Source organism: Strongylocentrotus purpuratus, unplaced genomic scaffold, assembly GCF_000002235.5.
Source record: "Strongylocentrotus purpuratus isolate Spur 01 unplaced genomic scaffold, Spur_5.0 spur5_scaffold_17, whole genome shotgun sequence".
Lineage (NCBI taxonomy): Eukaryota > Metazoa > Echinodermata > Echinoidea > Camarodonta > Strongylocentrotidae > Strongylocentrotus > Strongylocentrotus purpuratus.
In genome coordinates this window covers 10,846,946-10,870,507 of record NW_022145602.1, presented here as the reverse complement: position 1 = coordinate 10,870,507, position 23,562 = coordinate 10,846,946, and the positions used below count along the sequence as shown (strand labels likewise).

Sequence of the window (23,562 nt, the reverse complement as noted above, 5' to 3'; positions counted from 1 at the left end):
GTGCTTATATGCTAGATGATCAACCTTTTCTGGTCGATTCCACACCGTTTCTTTCACAATGCAATCGCATGACCAGAACTCAACTTCATCTTTAATTGCGATACCAGTCTGTAGATTGTTAAGAAATTGAATGTCCCATGGACAAGTCTTTCTAAACTTGACCACACCCAAAGAGGTATCTTAGCGTAGGAACAATAACTACCACTGAAGAGGAGCCCTCGTGGAGATGGTGCACAAAATGTCTACAAGTATAATGAAACTAATGGTGATGATCTACAGCAAGAGAGACTACTGTACAAGTAGGCCCATAGGTATGTATGTTCTTGATTTACAGATTACAATCATGCTAAAAGCCACTATAATGTGGCTCCAAGATTACATGTAGATAAAAGGGAAAACAAACACAAAATAATGTGCATGGGCAATGTATGTGACATTGGTTACCTAGACAACAAGATGCTAAACATTTACTGATTACTACAAACTATACTAGTACGTTCCAAGGTAACCTAAAATGTGATCAAAGATCATTGGGGTCATAGATTACATAACATATTTTTCTTTCTTCTTTGTAGCAATTCTGGTTTATGAGCCAATAAAAATGATTAAGTGTGACAGGACAACAGAATCTTGTCAGAATAAAACCTTAGAAAAAAGAAAGCTTAATTCTTTTTACAGACAACTTCTCAAAATAGCATTACAAAAACAAACAAACAAAATGCCCCTCCCCCTTTACACAAAAAAGCAGTTTATAAATAGTAGGGATTATTATATAATTATTTTTTTGGCTTTCTGCAAGAATGTTGTTATACTGCATTTGACAATATATATCTCTTACTCCCTTTTTTGCAGGCAGAAGAAAAATTATTATAATCAATTTTCAACAGAGTAAACCTAATCCAATATATTGCGTATTAATGCACTGTCATATTCAAATTTAGCAGCCACTAATTTCATTTTATAACCCAGACTATACATGTCATTACACTTTTATTATTAGAGTACATCCATGGATCAAGCGCACAAATTAACCAATTTAGCTCAATTCAGCAGGGAAAATGGCTCATTACCTGGACGTCATACCAGACTGGTCTCCAGGTTACTGGGAAAGATTACCTTATGCACAGGTGTACGTGGGAAATTATACACTAGTGTCTGGTGCTTGCAAATAAGATTTTATTACCTTTTCATATTGTTTATTTAGCTTTTTTAATTTCATTTTAGATTCACTTTATCTGCATTGGCCAGCCGATGGAACAAGAACAACAGAAGTGGACTGCAATGGTCAACGTTTGTCACGCTTATAAATGTTCATATTTTAAAATATACTCCACCACAAAGTGGAAATCTTGGATGTCACTCAATAGCAAACACATATTTAAAGGGGGAGTCCACCCTGATATTATTTCAATCTGATTGCGCTATAATCTTTCACTGACTACCTGTTCTTCTCATTTTTGTTTGCTTCTATTAAACTAACTTAATATCAGGGTGGACTTCCCCTTTAAAGCTTACAGAAAAAAGTGGAGTCTTATCAATCAGGCCTACAAATGGATATAACATTGGTCCACAGTCTTTTCACAAACACTACCATGTGCTTATTATCTGAGTTACCAATTGTAATTTATCAATAATTTGACGCCAAAGCTGATATGTTGTATCATGCCGGCTTGGTGTAAAAAGGACAACACCTTCACAGATCATGTGGAAAATATTAACCTTCCTCCTTACCATACACAAATTAAACACACTCTTAAATATTTCTCTGACTAGTCTAAAGCTTGGTGAGGAATAGGATTTTTCTGTGTGAACAGGTTAAAGAATAGGATTTTTCTGTGTGAACAGATTTAGGAATAGGATTTTTCTGTGTGAACAGGTTTAGGAATAGGAATTTGCTGTGTGAACAAGGTTTAGGCGATGGGATCTATTCTTGTTAGTAAACAAAAACAATCCCCTTTTCCTCTAGGATCAATTAAGACAGTCTTTAATTAGGATAGAGATTGGGAAGCGTTGCTTAGCAACCATCAACAGGGATCGAGAAATTACAATGCTACGTAGTCAGTGGGTGCGCGATGACGTGATTTATGGTGAATTACGAGGAGGAGAAATTGAGCGCTAATTCAATTTAGGAGGTTGATCTTGCGAACAGTAATCCTCCGACTGGCTACAGCAGTTATGCACTATGCTGGTCAGAATTTAGATACTGTATGATTTATGATTCTGACCTATGCACAGTAAGTGTAATGTACTGTTATTATGGAATTGAAAAAACCATTGCTAGCTCTGCAATGTCATGCACTATACTGGTGAGAATTCAGTTATGATTTAAGAGTCTGGTTTAACGCACCAATAAATGTACAGTTATTATGGAATAGGAAACTCATTGCTAGCGCCGTTTTAATTTTAGGCACTATATTGGTCAAAATTCAGATATGATTTACAATTCTGACCTATGTATAATAAATGTAATGTATATGTTATTATGGAATTGGAAACTCATTGATACCACTGTAATGTTATGCACTAATGATACTGGTCAGAATTCAGATATGATTTATGAGTCTGGTCTACACACCAATAAATGTACTAATGTTGTAGAATGCTGGAACTTTAATTTTAGGCACTATATTGGTCTAAATCCAGATATGATTTATTATTCTCGCTTTAATACGCACCAATAAATGTAGTTACCATGGAATTGGAAACTCTTGCAAGCTAGCACCGCAATGTTGAGCACTATATTGGTCTGATTTAGATATGATTTATGATTCTGGCTTACGCACCAATAAATGTACAGTTACCATGGAATCGGAAACTCCTTCGCTTGCCTGATTTCAAAACAGAAAGAGTGAACAGGATTTCAATGCATTTGATAACATCTGAGTTTCAATTAGCATACATACAGTAGTAGCTAGTTCACCTCATACTCTTTTATCCAGTGCCTAAAATATTTAAATCGTCCAATTATTCCCTGAAACAGAATCAAGCAGCGCTTATTTGTACACAACATGTTGAATGCACATTATTTATTTTCTTTATGACAAAGAAGCAAAACAAAATACCTAAATACATCTTGTACGAGATCATACAAGGAACACATGATATTTTGTGCCATGACAAAAAGAAAAAGAATATGATACAAAAATGAACAAAATAAAATAAAGTTAATGGAAAGACTTCCTAGGTGAAAGTAAACATATAATTTGCAATTTTTCATGGAGAAGAGAAAAGAAAAGGTCACACTTTAATAATCAATCAATGACATATGATATCATTGGCAATTAGCTGTAGATTCAATGTTTAACCTATTGACTTCTGGAACCATTAACTCCTGTGTTAAACCAATGGGAAGGAGAGAGTTTTACTGGCAAGGGGTTAAGTTGACTTTCTAACCAAACCCATGCACCACGCCTTCTTGACTGCTATACGACGAAAGACTAAACCCAGCGGTTCACAACGCAGGCCTATCGACAAGATGCAGTTAGTTCATTAATCAGGAAATTATCCTTAATTCGGGATAGATATATGTCTACAAGAAGGATTTGTGCAAGACAAGCTATAAATAGAGGGGCTTAATAGTAGGGAGGAGAATTAAATCAATTATATCATTGTAATGCATGTTTCCTTTTAATTTTCACAGAACATCATTTAGAATTAACACACATGACACCCTGTGGTGCATCTACATTATGATTAAAAAGGAAGTGGTTCTAATTTACTTTTTGTTTAAAATAAACTTTAGGTACCTCTAAGGTAATTAGAATCTTGAAAATCTCCAGGAGTTTGTGAACGGGGAGGGGAGAAAGGTCAGCAAACTTTTTTTTACATAGAAATGAAAGAAAAAAAACGTAAAACTAAAAAGGTATAAAAATGAAAAGGTCATCCTATTGTGTGGGTGCATTGTTTACTCCTAAACAAACAAAAAAGGAAAGAAGAATTAATTAATAAAGGCTATCCTGTTTGAAGAGGTGGGGGATATTTTGAGGTTGTGTCCTTAGGTATGTCACTTAGGTTTGAAAGGGGGGCAAGGGTTGCTTGTACCCCCTACCACAAACAGAGAAACATACCATAAGAAAACATAGTCAACTAAATTCTGCTGATGATCCACAGCGAAAACACAAGCGCACATGGATACGCGTACAACATGGGAATACACAAACACACGGCATAAATATTAAAGAAATTTGATGCATATGAAAAGGGAAATGTGACTTTGTAAAACTCACATCTTCCTGGTTGAAAATAGCACAACATTTTACTTTGCACAAGCAAAAGTACCCCTGAGTATTACTATTGCACCTAAAATGGTAATGAAACCCGCGGGAGGAAATATCAATGTCTTTAAAAGATACATTATTTACGATTATGATTCATGAAATACAGCCATCTTGAGCAACAGCTGCTCTGAGTGAAAACATAGTTCATGACATTTTGAAATAGACAAAGGTGAAATTTCTACTCCTAAATACCTGAATACAAGGACTACTTTCTATTTATTTTGTGCATAAAACCTCTCAACTCTAAAATTATGGAACAGAGAGCAAATAAAATGAGGAAAAAACAGAGGAAACAAAGACAACAAAGAAAAACAAAGATGATCTACACCATGTACCTCACACAGCAAATATACATGGTCATAGAGCTTATCAAAACAATTGTTCACTTCTCATTAACTTTCACTGTAAACAAAGCAATATAATAACAGTACAAGATTTGCTACTTTAAAAGGAAATTAAAATCAAAGATATCTCACAAGTGTATTGCCAACTTGATACTCACAATATACATGTTCATAGAGTTTATCAAAACAATTTTTCACTTCTCTATCACTTCCACAAATGTGTAAGACATAAACTTTCACTGTACAGCAATTAACAATAGTAGTAAAAGATTTGCTACCTAAGAAGTACATTAAAAGTAAAAGATATCTCACAAGTGTGTTGCCAACTTGATACTCACAATAAGACCCACAAAGAGCACTGATTCTTCCCACCGATTGAAACACCAATTAGACGGGGGCAGTTCCTCCGACGCGATATCCACAAAACCCTGGCACCCAACCTTATGCGGGACAGCCACAGTAGCGGCTCTTAGATCGGCCTTACGAGAGGCAGCGAGGAGGGAAGTGTACGACTTTGACAGATCCGACTTGGCCAAGGAATGATCCACGGCGTCAACGCCCCCGACAAGTTCACCTCCCCCATACCACGAGCGAGTCCTTCGCCTTGCCAATAACTTGCACGCACCTCTTCGCCTCTCCATGCTTATAATCCACTACCGGAAAAAAAGTTCTTGGTAGTCTTGCGTCTTCAGGCTTAGATAGCGTTTACTAAGTAGTCTATGACTGCATTTATGGTTGATTGTCTATGTATACGGTCACGCTGAAAATGAGATAGCGATAATTAGATGTGGAGTCTGGATGGAAGTCTAATTTGAATGAATCTCAGCAACATGTTCCTGATAGTCCTGCGTCTTTAGGCTTAGATAGCGTTTATGAGGGAGTCTTTGAGAGCATTTAATGCTTGATTGTACGGCCACGCTGAAAATGAGATAGCAATAATTAGATTTGGAGTCTGGAAGGAAGTCTAATTTGAATGAATCTCAGCAACATGATGCCTCTTGATATTATTGATAATGATAGCCCTTTCCCCATGCTGATCTATTGTCAACTCCAAACGCTATTAAAATAGAGTCTGTTCATTGTAGACTAGTGATTCATGAAGATCTAGCCTCAAAAGCATGAATGAACAAAAATCAACACTTGCCTGCAGTTTCCAAGGTAAAAATAGCAAAATTGATTCTGCATATTGTTAGCATATGTTTGATCATTCTGTTTATAATCATATTACTCATACCCTGTATCTTTCAGTCGAGACAATTCTGTAAATATGGTCTACAATCTAACAGTCCCCTAGGATAGGCAGTTGTGCCATATGTCTGAACTGTATCAGTAGATATTTTGCAGAATAGTTATTAAATTCAGATATGTACTGGGGAACTGCATGGATGTTATGCCACTGTTGGGTACTGAGTAATGAAAAATATTTGATCAAGACACAGCACCCCCAAAAAAAAATTGTGTCTGAATTGAGAATAATCTTGGGATTCCCGTCAATTGTTCTTTCTCTCTCAAGCAGTATGAAGGTCATCAAACATCCTGGCTAGACTCTTATCCACATTCATATCATAAATATTTTCAACTTGAATTGTATTAGTTGTTAAATGTCGGTATATGCAAGTCTACATGTGGATTAAATCATTTATGTATAATCTTCCATTCCTTTGAAATTGTGTAGGGTGTTTGTCTATTGTGAAATCAGAAGAGTAATGTCATAATCGGTGTCAAATGAGAACTACCAAATCAGTAAAGGTGTATTTTAACCAACCTTTCAATCTATTTAAACCATAGACCTAACTCTAAATTTGACCATTTTCAACTCCAAACCAAACCACAATCCCATGCCAAATAACTTGACCTTAATTCTAACCCAAAATAAACCCTGAAGATAACCCTAAACCTAACCCAAAACTTAACCCTAATCATAATCCCACACCCATGCCTAATCCTATCCTAATACTAAAACCAACCCTTACCCAAACCCGAACCCTGCTTGAGTACGATTTCATAAATGATGCTTGAAAAGTTTAATATTTTCCAAATACTACCGTAAGTAAAAAGGTATATCTTGCTTTCTTTAGAAGAAATCTAAAAAAGTAGAACGACAAAAAAAATACAATTTACGGACCAACATCTATCTCGGAGGCTAATTTTCACTCCAGTTCAAATTTTGACCAATTTCCTCTCTGCAGGAGAACCTTGCTCACGGTTTCCTCTAAAACAACAGGAATGTGGGTGGGTTTCAGATCCATGTGTATACAATCGCCACATGGGTTCTGCTGGGTGCCGTTCACATCAGACCGAAGTTTCAAAATAACCCGCTACTTTCAGACTTGGGATATTCTTCCCGAAGCTAGAAATTGCTTCTTCACGAGACCGATATGCTCATAACAAACTACATGTGTAGATGAAAGTGGGCACAAATTAGCCCGCTATTGGACTTTTTTGGAAAAGACCCAAGATTTCTCGGGATATTTCTTGACCAAATAATAAATAATTGCAACTGCGGGCTGATTAAGACGCAATTTAGCTGGTTAGTTTGAGATCGGGCTAGTTAAAATAGCGGGTTATTTTTCAACTTTGGACTGATGAGAACAGGCCTATAGGGTGCTGTTCACATTAGAACAAATTTTATTTTTATGTAAATTCTGTAGTATTTATGAAATTGTTCATGGTCTTTGTGTTTGTATGTGTGTGTGAAGGTATAACAAACTAAACAGAACACTCACATTTGTGATGGCAGAAACTATCATCTGGCATAACCATATGCTACCCCAAAAATGGTATTGCTTACATCACATAAATACATCAGCCAGGGGAAAGACTATCTAGATTATCATCATAACAACAAGTATCAGATATCTGAAAACGTTCCATTCTTCCCCTACATTAATAATGTTAATTGATAAACTTGGTCCATGGATGGATTATGGAGGGATGATTTATTGCTGAGGGTATTTAGACTTCATTCCAGGCTAAATGAACAATTTTTTTCTATCTGAGGTACACTAGCTACAGCTATTATCATATCAGACAGGTTGTAGCTTCTTGAAATTAGACTACATCTGCTTGGAGCCAAAGGGGCATTGACTCATACATGTATCCTCAGACACAGAGTTAACGTCCTATTGGCTCTGAACAGATGGTTTGCTCTTAGAATGTACAGTAGCTAGCTTAAATTCTCAAAAAAAAATGGTTGTACATGTTCAGCCTCGGCTCAAGTCATCATGGATATTAAGAATATCTTGGGAGAGTCTTTGCTACCAGACTAGTCAACAACATCAGCATATATATCGACATACATGTATATATAAGCACATCCCCCCTCCCCCCCTCCACACAAAACAAAAATAGAAACTTCTTAGGGGTTTGAAAGTAGGTTTAGGAACTGCCAGCAGTTAATTCCATCTTCCACGATCGTCATCACCACATTATCACGTTTCTGACGAATTGCCCGAACCATGCCCAGACCCAAGAATAGAGGCTTCTCCAAGATTACAAGTCTGGAAATGCCGGGTCAGGAGTGCCGAGACTCTGACTTTGCCCGAACCACGAAGATCATGCTGGGATCGGTGTGGGTTTCGAGGCAGTCAAGAAAACTGGGGTCAAATAAATTTCAAGTTGTGTTAGCATTTAATATAGGTCCACTATTCTTGCTGAAAGAGCATTTAAAGGACTGTCTAGCTCAAATTATTGTCCAAATAAGGTCATTATTATTAACTCCTTGAAAATGGTGCTCACTATAATATCTCAAAGAGACCATAGAAAATGTATTTTATTCCAATATGAACAACTTTAAACAGATTGAAATATGTTTGAGTGGTTTGTTTTGTTTTGCATTTAAGAAGGAAAATTTAACAAACATGACTTGCATTATGTTCTTGAAAAGTACACATATCAAATTCAGAATATGGATTATGATTGTGGATTCTGTAAGCACAGACTCTATTAGACAATTTCCAAAATTCATGATGACTATCTTGAGCAAAGTCTAAATCAACTTTCACCAATTTAACACTACATGAGACAGAGAAACGATGATGCAAAAGTAGTCTAATATAATAATAACAATAATGGTTGCTTCTTATATAGCGCACACGTCTGTCACGTCGTGACGCTCATGGCGCTGCCCCGATTATCAAGACCATCATTGTGACTGATGTCTGTAAATGCCTGCTAAATCTAGCAAGTGCCCGCAACAAAAAGTTAAACAGGACTGTTCTCCCACTATGCAATTGAATCGAGTTCTAGAAAATACTTTCTCATATCATAAAATTCTCCCCAATGACGGTTTATTATCAAAAAAGCTTAATTTGTATGTATAAGAGCTCAGATGTTTCCAACAAAAAATCTGCTAGTAAGAGCATGTACATACAAAAAAATCTGTCCTCCTTTAAACCAATTTTTTCTGCTGATTCAGAAGCCAGAATGCGTGGCATTATTTGGGTGCAATGAGATTATACAAAAGCAGGATTTTGATGTTATTCCAGTTTAATCCGAAGTGGTGAGAGACAAAATCTCTATGGATTAGCAGTGCTTCTTAAATTGGCAACATGACACCTCGCGTGTGATTTGACAGAAAACTGTGGGAGCTTTGAAGAGAATGTGGATTCAAAATCCTGTCAATCCTTTTAAATTCACTGATTTCCATGTAATCCTGTATGAGAAGATGTTCCTTTCAAGCTCTAGATCAGTGGTGCCTTTCAAATTGGCAACATATTTCAATTTTCAAGGCATAACATATACCAATTTCTAGGTTTACCCAAAAACGCATAGGAGGTAGGAATTGACAGTCCAGAAGTGGTTCCAAGATGACGATGAGGTATTAATTTAAATCCAAATTCCAAAGTCTGTGAAAAATCTGCAAAATCTTCAAAATGGCAACAATATGCCTTGAACACAACGTAAAATGATATGATACCATTGGCAAACTGCATCCAAACAGCCAGATAATGCACACTTTGCACAGGTACATCAGATATAAAACAGTCTACAGCTCCATACAGTGGCAATATATTCCGCCATTGGAAAGCATCATCGAGCAAGGTTTAGTAGCATCTATGCAGCATGCACTGATAGGTATGGAATATTCACCCCTGACAGAATCAAAGAAACCACTCATAATTCTGAGAAGTAAACAAAAACATTAATAAATTTCTGCTAAAACAATACCAAAGAGCAACTGTTGAGAGACAAGGAGCATTTATGCAGGTGTTGCCCCAACTGGAGTCTGGCTGAGAAATGATATCACTCATTTTTTTTGTTGCTTTTGAAAGAAAGAAAATTGGCCAGGAATGGATGGATGCATCATCGTTGGTTTTTGGACCCACCCCTGATTAATTTCAAATAAATGCTGCCTTGATTCATCAGTTGGGCATCAGTCAGTAAACAATACGCCTTGCTATACGGCGGTAGTCATGGCTCGCTAGACTAGACATGAGTACATACGGTGTATGTAATACTTGGCTTTGTTGATTGTGCTCTCGAGCCATTTCTCTCCCTCCCTCTTTCTGTTTTTGTCTCTCTCTCTCTCTCTCTCTTTCTCTTTCTCTCTCTCTCTTTCTATTTCTCATCTCACTTTTGTAGTTTTCTCTCTCCCTTTTACATACATTGCCATTATATCTTATTTATTTATCTGTACTTCCTCTTTGCCCTCTGTTTACCCCTCTCTCCATCTCTCTTTCTCTCTTATTCACGTTCTATGCCTTCATATCTTCTCCATCTGTTTCTCTGCCCCCCCCCCCCCCTGTGCCTCCCTCTCCTCCCCCTTGTTATCTCTCATTTCTCCCTCACTCTCTCTCTCCCTTTGATATATATTGCCTTCATATCGACATTGTACTTCTCTTTGCCTTCTTTCCCACTCTGTTTACCCTCCCCCTCTCTCTCTCTCTCTCTCTCCCTCTCTCTCTCTCTCTCCATCCATCTCTCTCTCTCCCTCTCTCCATTTCTCTCCCCCTCCCCCATCCCCATCAACCTAAAAAGTATCATTTCTGGGTGTAACCCGAAGACAATTTCATTACAAGCCCGTCATGACAGTCTCCATTCGGTTGGGAAACACCTTTCACACACACACACACACACTCCACTATGTAGTGAGTCATGCATCGGTAAGGTTGAATCTACTTCGCAACTTACACTAGGATCAATTGTTGCGAAGCCTTTAGCAAACAATATGGGTATCACACGCCTTTTGACTTCCAGTTTTTTATGAGTAATACTTATCTCTATTGAAATTACCTGAGGCATGTAACTTTAAACACAATGGTCTGTTTCATTTTTTAAAGTATGAAAGCTTTTTTTTTAAAGTATGAAAGCTTTTTTTTTCTATTTAAAATGTGTAATTTGCTCTGAACTTGAAAGACATTTATTAGTCTGCAAGCACAAGACTGCAAGCCTCTAATTTGACAATTGTCAACAAGTCTTATTTTATCTTGGGCAGAGCCTAGGCTCCAGCTGTCTATGTAGTATGATATGCAGTATGTTGTCAGCTTAGTCTCACAGTGCAGAAACTGTTACGCAAAGCGACTGACACAGATTAGTGCCTACAAACTATATGTATATCACATACATTACAGAAATGCTCCTGCAATAAAATAGTATTTTTATTTACATTTCAAACAATCAAAATTATAGTCTGAGGGACAAGACTATACCACATGCTTTCTCTCCTCCATGTACACCCTCTCTCTCTCTCTCTCCCCCTCTCTCTCTCTCTCTCTCTCTCTCCTCTCTCTCTCTCTCTCTCTCTCTCTCTCTCTCTCTCTCTCTCACCCTCTTTCTCTCTCTCTCTCTGCCCATTGCCTGATTGAAAATGGGTGTGGTCACCAAACTGTATCTCATGCATACAGTAATCCTTGCTTATTCAAGTATGTATCCTTTAGCAAAAAGGCCACATAAAACTGATTCCTGGTTTCTCGCCCACATTCTTAGAAAATGAGGATACAGGAATTCCATTTCACTTGAACAAATTTCAGGACATCAAAATGCTATTGAATCAATTTAAGTCACAAATTTTCCTAATTCAATTATTTGTATACATACTTTAGAGACTCCAAACAACATAAATTTAAATTCATATTAATATTTTTTTTTTTATCTCACTACAGGTATCTAGATTTCATTCATTTTAATGCAGAAACAAAAAATATCACATAACAAACACATTGAGATGGGCCAGGGAAAAAAAAAGGGAGGAAGGAGGATGGGACGAGAAACTAAGAATGAATTTGTTTGGCCTAATCCTAGATCATTCCAGTATGTATCCATTACCATTATCATGTTAGACATACTCGTATCACCAGGAATTCATCTTTGCTATTAGTATTAGAGGGATTAAATGTAGCAAGGCTGTGAAAGGAGATATCTCTTTGGAGCGAGGAGGACGTTAACCCTGTGTAGAATTGATGAGTTATCGCCCTCCTGGTTCCAAACAGACGATGTGAAGAAGAGTGTAATGGTAATATGGTTTGCAAGGCAGAGAGAAGTAGTAAAATGAGCAATTTTTCACAAATTTGTTTATCATCATGATTACGTTAAACTAGTTTGGAACTTTGGGAAAAGACCATGAAGAAAGAAAGACAAAATTATGTAAGTATACAAGGCGGAGTGAAGTAGTTAAATGAGCAATGCTTAGCAAATTTGTTTATCATCATGATTATGTTGTAACTACATGTAGTTTGCAACTTTTGAAAAAGACCATGAAGAAAACTAAAATAAATCAAATACATCAAATAAATCAAATAACAAATTGTTGATCCTCCCTCAGTACATGCACATGTTTTGTGCACATTCATGTGTTGTTATTTATTGTTATCTTTTGCCAATGGAGGCCAAATTTCTGTGTTTCTTAAGTGGACAATAAAATTTGAATCTTGAATGGTACAACTGCCTCTACTTAAGTTATTTTTCTCACATTTGTCTCTCTCCACCCAGGTTATTAAATGCATACGTGTACTGTGCATGGCAATGTTGGGGGTAATAATATGTATTTGTGTGACATGTAGGAAGAGCTGTATTGATACTGATGAGGCTACCGTGCACAAATATGACCAAATTATTATCATCATCATCATCATCATCATCATCATCATCATCATCAATATCATCATCATCATCATCATCATCATCATCATCATCATCATCAACATCATCATCATCATCATCATCATCATCATCATCATCATCATCATCACCATCATCATCATCATCATCATCATTATTTTTATCGGTATCAGCCAAGTCTGTTAAAATGTGTGCTGATGACCCGATGTCCGCGTAGACGACAGACTAAACAAATGAACCGTTGCAATGTGTTCAGGAATATTGATTTTCATTTCCGATGCGAGAAGACCCTGTAGTATGTATACAGGAAGATCTACATAGTTATCATCCAAAAGCCCCAAGGTCCGATAACATTGGAGCAACGAGTTCTCGTTTATCGGTCAAAAACGAGGCGAGATGGAAATGTCTCAAGCGAAATCAATAAGCAATCATGTCTGATAAAGACGAGGAATAGAAGGGTTGAGGGCAATTCCACGGTAACGGAAGGACACTCAGACAAGATTTTTGAACTTCAGGTTCATACTAAAAGAACTGTTTTATTAGTATAAGATGTGAAACAGTACAGATATAATACCTATATAAGTGCCTTTAATTCTCCCCAAAAAAATTGTCATTATAGTTAAGTAGTTTAAGAATGTGCATATTAATTATCTCGGTAACGGAAGGACATAAAAATGGACATGGTTTTTCCAGTTAATTAGTGTTTATCCAAACTTTGTGAAGTTGATGAAGCTTTCCACTTGACTGAAACACATTTTGTTCCCCATAGTTTAATACATACTAATAAAACATTTCTTTTAGTATGAACCTGAAGTTCAAAAATCTTGTCTGAGTGTCCTTCCGTTACCGTGGAATTGCCCTTGACAACATTATTACATTGCTTGTGGTTATCTTATGATATTGGTGATTTGCTATTTGGTCTACGTCTACTATCCACATGGTCTAATAATGATTTCATCTAATGACCATTTAGGTTGATAGCCATTTGGTCTAGTTTTCATTTAGTCTAATAATCAGTTAGTCTAATTTCAGTTTGTCTAATGCCCATTTCGTCTACTATCATATAAGGTCTCATAACCATTTAATGATTATTATTTTATGATTAAATGGTTATTAGGCCATATGGAATATGGAACGTAGACAAAATGTGCTTTAAATGGGAATAGACCAATTGGGAAGAAGGAAAATTGGTTTTAGACCAAACAGCAACTACATGTAATCATGGTATCAAGGGGCAATGAACATTAGTAGAAAGCTACATCATGCCAAGTCAGTGTATAAAGGCATTGCAAAGCATGATGAGTGCATGGTACTATTCTACTTAAGGTTGTTAACGTATCAGAGATTTAATGCTCTTAAAATTATTTATAGCTGTACCAAAATCCCATATCAAATTTATAGCCATGGAAATGACCATGGAATTGAATGAATACATTAATAAATTAGAATTTAATATGCATCCAATCCTCCCACTGCATGTATCCCCTAGAATGTTCTAAAATATTGTACATTGCATTTGTAGTAAGGTAAGTTGAACTTCACAAGCACTCATCTCATAATACAGTCCCATGCATGTGTTTTTGTGTTTTACGGTCGACCAAACGTGACGGTTCTGTAAATCAATACTATTGATTGACTGTGGGTAAACTACTTAGAATCCTCATTACAAGGCTATAGATCAGTGGGTTTAAATGCTGGGGCTAGAGCCGCAGTAGATTGTAGATAGAACAGACATTTTAAAGTACTTAGAGGATTGCACTATTTGTGTCCCATCAAAAATGAAATAATTAATCTAAAACTTCTACAAATCTTAATCTAGGATATATTTCAAATACAAAATAGTTGCTAAAGCCTACTTCCACTCTTCCAAAAAATCTTTAAACACCAAAACAGATGCAGTTCATGCTCATAGGCTCATATGAATGTTGTTATGTTAGGATTTCAGAAGTTGTATCTATAAACTATATGTGGACTTTACATACGTTCGGACAGTCTAACACAGACAAGTACATGTACGACACTAAAATCGTCAAAACGTGATAAATGTTTAATCAATTTACAAATCACCAACACATCAAAATGTGTGACAAAAGATTTACTGGTGGCTCAGTAATTGTTGATTCTTTAATCTTTATCAATCACAATCTAATCATAATGCTGTTCGAATTTGACAATAGGACAGCAATTTTTCACTTTCGATGTAAATTTGTGCGATTGTAATTTTTTTGTTCTAAAGAGAACTCAAAGGCTTAATTATCCTCAATTGAAAACCATATCCCTGTACTTGACAATCTCGACAATCAAATTTCCCTCTCGGAAGCGGAAGAAAGCCCTCGTACGACCCGACCCGCTACCGTTCCTGGGTCCAGAGCTGGTATTCGGTCGGAGGTCAGGCATGCCTCCTCCCATCTCACGTTACCATGGTAACATTCTTTGAGAGCAGGAAGTGGAGGAGTCTAATTTCTGATGTTTGTGAGCTCAGGATAAGTTTCATTGGCTAAACAAAGAGTTACTTTATACAACGGCTTTTCCTGTTCGGTGTAGGCTTTCACAAACATTAATTTTCAATACAGAACATGCTATTTGCTTTTCCGATGAAGACTGACAGCTTATTGCTAGTAACATCGTTTATTTGGATTCAAAAGGGCATTAACTCATATCTATGTTTACAGACTTTAAATAACGCCATTCTAGCTCCAGAGGCAAAATATCAAATATCTTTCATTTGTTGTAAATTTTCATTGGCTACACAAAGAATTACTATATACTGAGGCTTATCCTGGAGGTTGTTGGCTTTTACGAACAACAACTTGCCAAAATTCAAGAACTGTTCAAATTTTCTGGAAAAAGGGGGAGGGGGATGCAGACCCGAGGGATGGAAGGCCGGCAGCATTATTTCTAGGAATTTCTACCAGCCAAGTTTGAAATGTGATCTTTTGTGTATACTTCACAATGAAATAATATAATAGTATTTGGTTCTTGTATATAGCACATATCACATTATATAACGTCTCTACATGTATACGCTTCTGAAGAGCTTTGGAAATCATTACCCTAGCTTTAGCTCCGGCAGCCGTTATCTGCGCACAGCGCATTTCAAGGAATAATCTTCACCTGGGTCGAGAGTGGCAAATGAAAATTAATATCTTGCAAAAGGACTTTAGTGCTGTGGCAGGAATCGAACCGTGGACCTTGTGATCCAGTCCTCTGACGAATCCACTCAACCACGACACCTCTATACTTTCATGTTAAAGGCCCACTGCACTACTTGTGGCTACTTGCGCCCTCTTACAACAAACAATGCCTAATCGGTGACCATTGGTCCCCATGATCCTCTTTTTCTTATGTTAACTGAGAGCTGAGTTGATGAGATAACCACCTGTCCAGTGACCTTGCAGGGCGCTCTAATCCCTCCTGTAAACTATGGCAGATAAGCTTTAAGTCATATATGAAAATCAAATCAATTCCCCAGGGGCTCTTTTCCAACCCTTACCCCTCTGATTGAAAGTCAAGTGAATGAACCACTCTACCACTCTAATATCATCATCTCTGAGACAGTATCATCTGGTAAAGACATGACGCTCGCTTGCCTCTTGTGGCAGCGCATCTTGGATCTTGGATGAGGAGGGGTGACTCAACATGCTCATTAACGGCAGGTTTCATGTCACGACTAATGGCCAATTCATCTGTCATAAATGGATGGATAAGATTACTACCAAATGCATGCATGTACAGTTGTACACATTCATTAAACCTACATTTCAGAGTATACCTTGCCTAAAAGGAAGAGTTACTCGTCCTGATTTGGTAATGGACTTATGGGCAACTGAAAAGTTGTAAATTTAGGCTTATCATGTAAATCTAGCAATTATGCTCGAGTCTTTCTTGAATATTTGCTTCATATTTGAAACACGAGCTGACAAAACCTTCAAAATTCCCTTCAAGGGCTTCATTTGTATAAGAGCCTTCCAAATGAAAAAAAAAGAAATTAGAAGAAAAGGGATGGTGTACTAAATCTGGAGAAGAAATTGCACGAAAACTCAAAGAATCTTTATAAAACTACGCACAAAGATAAGTTTCAAGTTCAACCTTGCCTTGCAAATATTTGCCACTATAAGGCCCGTCTTCACTATCTCGAGATTGCCAAATATCCAGCTATTTGAACTATCCCGATCTTGGGATATTATCCTGACCAACTATCCAGCTAATTTGCTACTTCGGTCTAATGAAGACGCAAATTAGCTGGATAGTTTGCGATCGGGATAATTCAAATAGCTGGATATTTGGCAATCTCGAGATAGTGCAGACACGCTTTATGGGGAATGGCAGATCTGAAATGTTGTAAAGTAAGGGGGTGGGCCACTTTCTGTTCAGAATTTACTGTTTAGAAAATTCCCAACAAGATATCCATCAAGGGGGGAACTTTTCAATGGTACTGTAATAGGTTTTAAATGGGGAAGGGGGTATATATCAACTGGCTGTGCCCCGGCCCCCCTCCTTCAACCTCAACCCCCCAACGCCCTAACTGCTGTGAGGTTTTACAAAGAGTTGCACATCTTGACCGGACTATCTAAATGAAAACCTTGACGAGAGGAAAACAAACCTCATATTGCTGGTGAAATCATAATGACACTTTGACAGGTCAAGCCAAGTTCATGAGATTCTAATTAAATAGCTGTTTTCTTCATCAAACAATAGAGGGGGCATGCAAACAACAGACGTGGATATGAGGACAGATTGGAAATCGCTTTCAAAGATGGCCTCACTTCAAGGCTCCTGTGTCATTTTGTCATCACAATGATTTTTCTGGAAATGCTGAATACAATGGACTTTGCAAAATTTAATACAGTGTATGTAGATGAATTCAATAGGTCATTTTCCAATAGGTCATTTTCGTAATGTAATCAAATTTAATGCACAAATATTTACCGGTTAGTGCCTCATTACAAATGATGATGCATTCACTAGGTACAATGTAATTGAATTTCAATCGTCAGAATGCGAATTGAATACATTACATATTGTAAGGTAGGACTTGCCATAATGGTTGTTGTACCAAGGAGGTACTAAGGAGGTACCTCCTTGGTCGTAACTAACAATGCATTGAATCTGATATGAGAATGGTATATTAATTGCTACTTGACTGGAGTGTACAGCAATCAACTTGAAAAAAGCCATTTACAAAGGCAGTTTTATCACCGACTATCAGCAAAGTCCTCTGCAGTAATACATACTTTATGATTTTAAAGAAATAGTGATGTGAAGTGTTGTAGGACCTGTTGAGAGTTGAATGGCTACCGGCCACCTATGGTTGCTTTGATCAAGTGTGTCCCAGAGACGAATGATGATGTAAACAGGTTTCACAATTTATCTAGCATATCTATCTCTTCTGCCTACATGTATGTACATAATATGAATAGCAGAACTAATATTGGATACATTTTTATAGCGCACATATCCACCACGCAAGGTGCTCAAGACGCCCCAATATCACCCCGGCTCTGCTTTACTACCAATTTCGGTGCTCCAAGCAATCAAGAAATTCCCTCCTACCTGTACACCCATGTCACCCCTGGGTGGAGAGTGGCAAGTTTAGATTAATGTCGTGCTAAAGGACTCGAATCGCGAACCATGCGATCCACAGTCTCTTGACATACATGTATCCATTAGAGTGTCTATCCATTCCCCATTTTATACTATTTACGTAAAAAGTTGCAGCTTGTCATGATATCATTATCATTATTGTGTCAGGGGGTTCCTTCCACTACTTTGACTCTGAGAGCAAGCGACTTTCAATCTGGCTTTCTCGCTCGCTCGTCTGACCCCTCGTTTCTCCAATATAAATTGAGGTTAATGAACAATTGAGCAGGCAAGGGCAAATGGGACGTAAACATGTTGCCACTTTCGAGCCAGAAGGGCATTACCTCATATTATTTTTAGTTTTTATACACAGTTACTGCCCTTCTGGCGGCAAACTGACGATATTATTGACTTGGTATATTTATAATCGCTAGCCTAACTCCTAACTAGAAGAAGATTTTTTTTTTGCACTTACCTCTCTTAAATGAAAAATGATTCAAAGCTTGTATCCAGAGTACATGAGACCTCAATACAAATCACATTAATCTAAAAGCAGAGATATTTATTTATAACAGGATTGCAACTACTTTTGATGAATCAACCTCAGACAATAGACCATTTTGGGGATGTAATAAATGTGTACTGTATGCATAAATCCGTGCTGATGCCATGTTACAAATCATTTCATTCACCTGTTGAAAATAATTGTATTTCAATCGTCATAATGTGAATTGCATGGATACGTTAATGGTTGCTAGGTAGGAGAAACATTATGGCTCGCCCTACCTAACAACACGCATTGCATCCATTTGCATTCTGACTACTGAAATACACTTATTCATAACAGGTGAATGAAATAATTTGCAACGAGGCACTTAACAAAGGTTTATGCATTAAATTTGACTACATTACGAAAATGGCCTTTTGGAACTGTACTTAATTAAATGGCCAATTTCAATAGCCCTGCGCCGTACCTGTGCAAACTGACAGTGATGTGTCACATAATCCAAGCATTTCTCTGGGATGTACAATAACGTACCATTGAAATCCCCTGCGAGTTTAATTTCTGAAAATAGTTGCAATTGTGTTTTCTGTCATTTTAATTCTATCAGAGTCCTTTTTTTGTAACAAGACAATTTAAACTTGTTTAGAGCATTCATTCATTTTTGCAGCTTGAAAACTTACATGAATTTGGATCAATCGTAAAATTCACAAAATTACCCAAATTTTTTCTGATTTTTTTTTTTTTACAGTAACAAGGCGATTTCTTTGATGAATAATGGGAGCCTTAAACAAATGGAAATAAACAAGAGTTGAGACTGAGAGTGAAAATCCTGAAAGTGAAACTAAAAATGTTCCATGTTTCCATGATATTGCTGAGCAAAAATACTGTCTGTTTGGAGCTAAAAGCACATTAACTCTGCATAAACACCATCCGGTTTCAAACAGACGATATGTACATGTACATGTAGATACTCAGGTCAGTGATTTTTGATTTGCTAATCAAGCATCAACTACGTTTCTTTTATAGAATAATTCAAACTTACCTCTGAGGCTTAATTGATAATCACTGGCACAGGCTTAATTTCTTGCTGGACTAGAATTATATTCCTTTCTATTTAAGCTCTAAATGACAGCACTGAAACGGTCCAAAGAGTTGAAAACTTTAAGTTCACAAAAAAAAATGTCCACTTCTGTATCTCCTGATTCAGCAAATGCAATTATCACAATGAAACACAATCAAAAGAACCGATAAGAATCCAGGAAGTTCATAAGGATTTAGAAAAACATGCCCCGAGCTCGGCAATACCTCGATCTCCAAAGACTTGTAAGCAAGACACCGACACAGCATATATTTTTTGGTGAAAGAAAAATCTTTCCTTTCTGCTTGATGACAAAACTGTTGTGCACAGGCATAGTTAACTGATTAAATTCCTAAATGTTTTCACTCCCCATGGCTTAATACAGGAACCATGCACCTCCGACAGGCACTGGGTTAAACATCAACCTTCTCCTGGAAAGCAAACAGCACATGCAGCTACTACGAGGTAAACCTCCTAACTGAGCAGAAATGGAAAGTACAGGCATGTCAGGGGTCGGTGGTGCTTTGCTCGCTCAGACTTGTGGGTGTATCCAACTAGAAGGCGTTGCGTGAGTGAGTGTGAAAGGGAGGAGGGGTGGGGGTGTAGGAAAGGAAACTCCATGAAATTGCAAGACATCTTTTGTATTGTATGGGTAAATGAATATGGTGCAGGCATGATAGTACCCTCATCTGCATAAAGAACAGGTGGGTTGTGAGGTGGGGAGCAAATGGGGGGGGGGGGAAGAGGGTGAGGGGATCTGATTCCCCCCCCCCCCCATTAATATTTTCTGTCAGCAAATTTTGATGTTTTCTCTAACCATGTTGACGAGAAAAATTGATGCCTTTTGTGTTTTTTTGCTGATAGAATTGTTGAATAGATTTCTTGTTCGGAAATTTGGTCCATCACCCCCTCATATTCAAGGTGGTCTATCGCTGCAAATTCATCAGTTACAGCCCATTAACAATTTTCTTTTCTGATTTGAGAAATTCAATAACAGCCAAACAGGTTGTATCAAGTTTTATGGGGTGCTAAAAGTAAGTATATCTCGGCGAATGTGGCAAAAATATGAAAATAGCCCAGATTTTTTAATTTCATCCCAAGACTAACAATGAGATCTATGTAATCGAGTTCTTGAGCATTCCTTAGTGACTTTATGACATGCCTTTGTCAATTTACATCTACGGCTAAGGCTACGTCACTACATACCACAGGAAACCCTCCCAGTTATTCAGATCACCAAAATATGTCTTGAAAGGAGGTGTGGCCTCAGGAAGTTTTACATTCCATCGTGGCTATTTCCACTCAAAATATTCACAAGTACACCAAGATATATATTCCAATTTTCTGAATGGATAACCAAACATATTTATGACGTTACACATATATTCATAAAATATATAGACCTTGGGGTATGTTCTTAAAGGCCAATCCCACTCGTGAATATATGTTTATATACCCAAAATTTAGAATGAAGAAAAAAGAAGTATTGCTTCGCAATAATCCAAGGAATTCTCTTCCTACAAGGTGTATGTAGGCCTACCCCTATTAAATACACCTTGGTTTGGGAGTGGCAAGGCAGATGTCGTTGATATTAAGCCTAGAGCTGTGCCAGGGTTTGAACCTACAACTTTCAAAGTCTCCAGTCACGGTCTCAAACCACTCAACCACAATACACCTTAACAGGAATTTAGAGCATCTAGAGAGGATAAGTGCTGTGCTGTGACTTGAACCAATGATCTAATGATCTTTGCATCTCCTGTCACGATTTGCAACAACCAACCAAAACACCTTTACCTCAATTTCATGCATATACTGTGAGTTAAGAGAGGAAAGGGCCGAGATGGGGCTTGAACCTCCGACCTTCATATCTCAAGCCAAGATTTTAAACCACTAGGCCACAGATGGCTATACACCTTTGCAATAAGGAACACAAGAAGAATATGTTCTCTGTTGAACACCAGAAGGGCATGTAGATGTTAACAGGTCAACACCCTTTTGGCTATAAAAAAATATTAAACTACATATATAGATTGGGAGGGTTGCTTTCTGCCCATGTACACCCCAATCTGGCTATAGCTTCACGGAAAAGAGCTGACAGGATACAGGGTCAAATAAAAGGTCAAGTTTGGATGGGCGGAGTAACATTTTTACCAAGTCAGCCATACCTGTTTCAGTTTTCCTTCGATGATGGTGTTCCGAGATCTTTCTTCCTCCTAGGTTTTGTTCTTCATGCTATTTAATCACTGGCTTTGCACAGTGGTTTCCTCGAGACCACCTCCATTCTCCTTCTCTTTCTTCCTCTTCCTCTTGCAATTTTCTTTTCATGTTTCCAACCTTTCCCCATTTTGTTTTCTTTGTCTCTCTTTCTCTCCTTGTCCCTCTCCACCCCTCTCACCTACATGTACTTTGTTTACAGTTTAAGTTCACAAACATTTTCTCCAACTTTACATGTACCGGTATGCCTACAGATCTCTCTTATCTTTTAAAAAAAACTTTCTTGTTTAACCTTTTCCCCTGCAATAATGTCCATCTCTCGATCTCTGTCTCATTATTATTTCAGAGTGTATTAAACTGTATGCTCTATCTGTCTGTCTGTCCGTCTATCTGTTCGTCCGTCTGCCCCTCTCTCTCTCTTTCTCTCTATCTGTGACTGTCTCGATCTCCCATCCCCCCTCTGCCTCCCACTGCCTAACTCTCTCTCTCCAGCAATTTCTCCATTTTAACCGTATGTCACAATAATCCATGTTATCTTGTGTGGAAGATGATTTATCCCAAACGTGTTATGAAAAATAAACAATGCCCATGTCAGATGCATGCACGATGTGACATTACTCTATACATGCTTGAGCTGGCCCCAGTGAATCTCAAAGCCATATTCACACATCTAGCAGCCTTATTCATGATAACATTTTTTAACTGTTGATTGTTCACACAGGGAAGTATTAACAACTTACAGGTCATAGGCCTACAGAAACAATTTTGGCGTGTCTGTACAATATTCATGTCACACATGCTTAGGTGACAAAATGGTCAATATGCTACACTAGCTGAATTCTTTGACTCTGGCTTAACACTTTTTTGTACCATAACCATTATCCTACAACACCTAAAACTTGATTGCAACCCGAACCCTAGGCTCACTGTATATCTTTGTTGACAAAGAAAATTTGAGTAATAATCCCCAAGTCAAATAGCGGGATATTTGGGAAACAAGACCAACTGCTGGCTTATGGACGTAAATTAACTGGTTAATTTGCGATTGGGAGAGTTAAAATAGTGGGTTATTTGGCAATCTCGAGCTGATAAAGCCAGGCCTATTGATGCTTATGTGACTTCCTTAGATAAACAAAATTATTATCATATCAAATTGTATCACTTGAACCCGCTATCATTCAAAACAAGTTTAAGTAGATTACTACACGTATATTATCATGAACAGTGTGTTGAACATGTATGAACACAACAAAAGAGTAACCCTGGTACCATCCACATTACATCTACATCAATCAGTCTCCCACCGCATAACAATACAACCCTTTCCTGGAAGTTCAAAATGGCATGGCCACAAATAATACAGGTGGAATTGGAAATGTCTACATCGTCTAGGTGACTTTCTTGTCACAACACCCGACGAAATGTGCTCAACTGCACGTACCCGAGGCATTTCATATCTTTTCTTACCAACGGTTATCAGAAAGATAAACCAATACTCAAAGAACT

General features: G+C 37.5%; 1 protein-coding gene across 4 annotated transcripts in view; it reads right to left on the bottom strand.

Annotated features, from left to right (window-relative positions):
- The window catches only part of LOC581773 (SH3 and multiple ankyrin repeat domains protein 3), a 97,905-nt gene that overhangs the window by 59,454 nt on the left and 14,889 nt on the right, over positions 1–23,562 (bottom strand). The window contains exon 1 of one of the 4 annotated variants that reach the window (XM_030988678.1): positions 4,960–5,277. The exons of the other annotated variants lie outside the window; for them this stretch is intronic. Coding sequence (XP_030844538.1) covers positions 4,960–5,262 — 303 coding nt within the window. The 5' untranslated portion in view covers positions 5,263–5,277. Of the gene's footprint in view, positions 1–4,959; positions 5,278–23,562 lie in introns of those variants that run through there. 4 annotated transcript variants of the gene reach the window in all.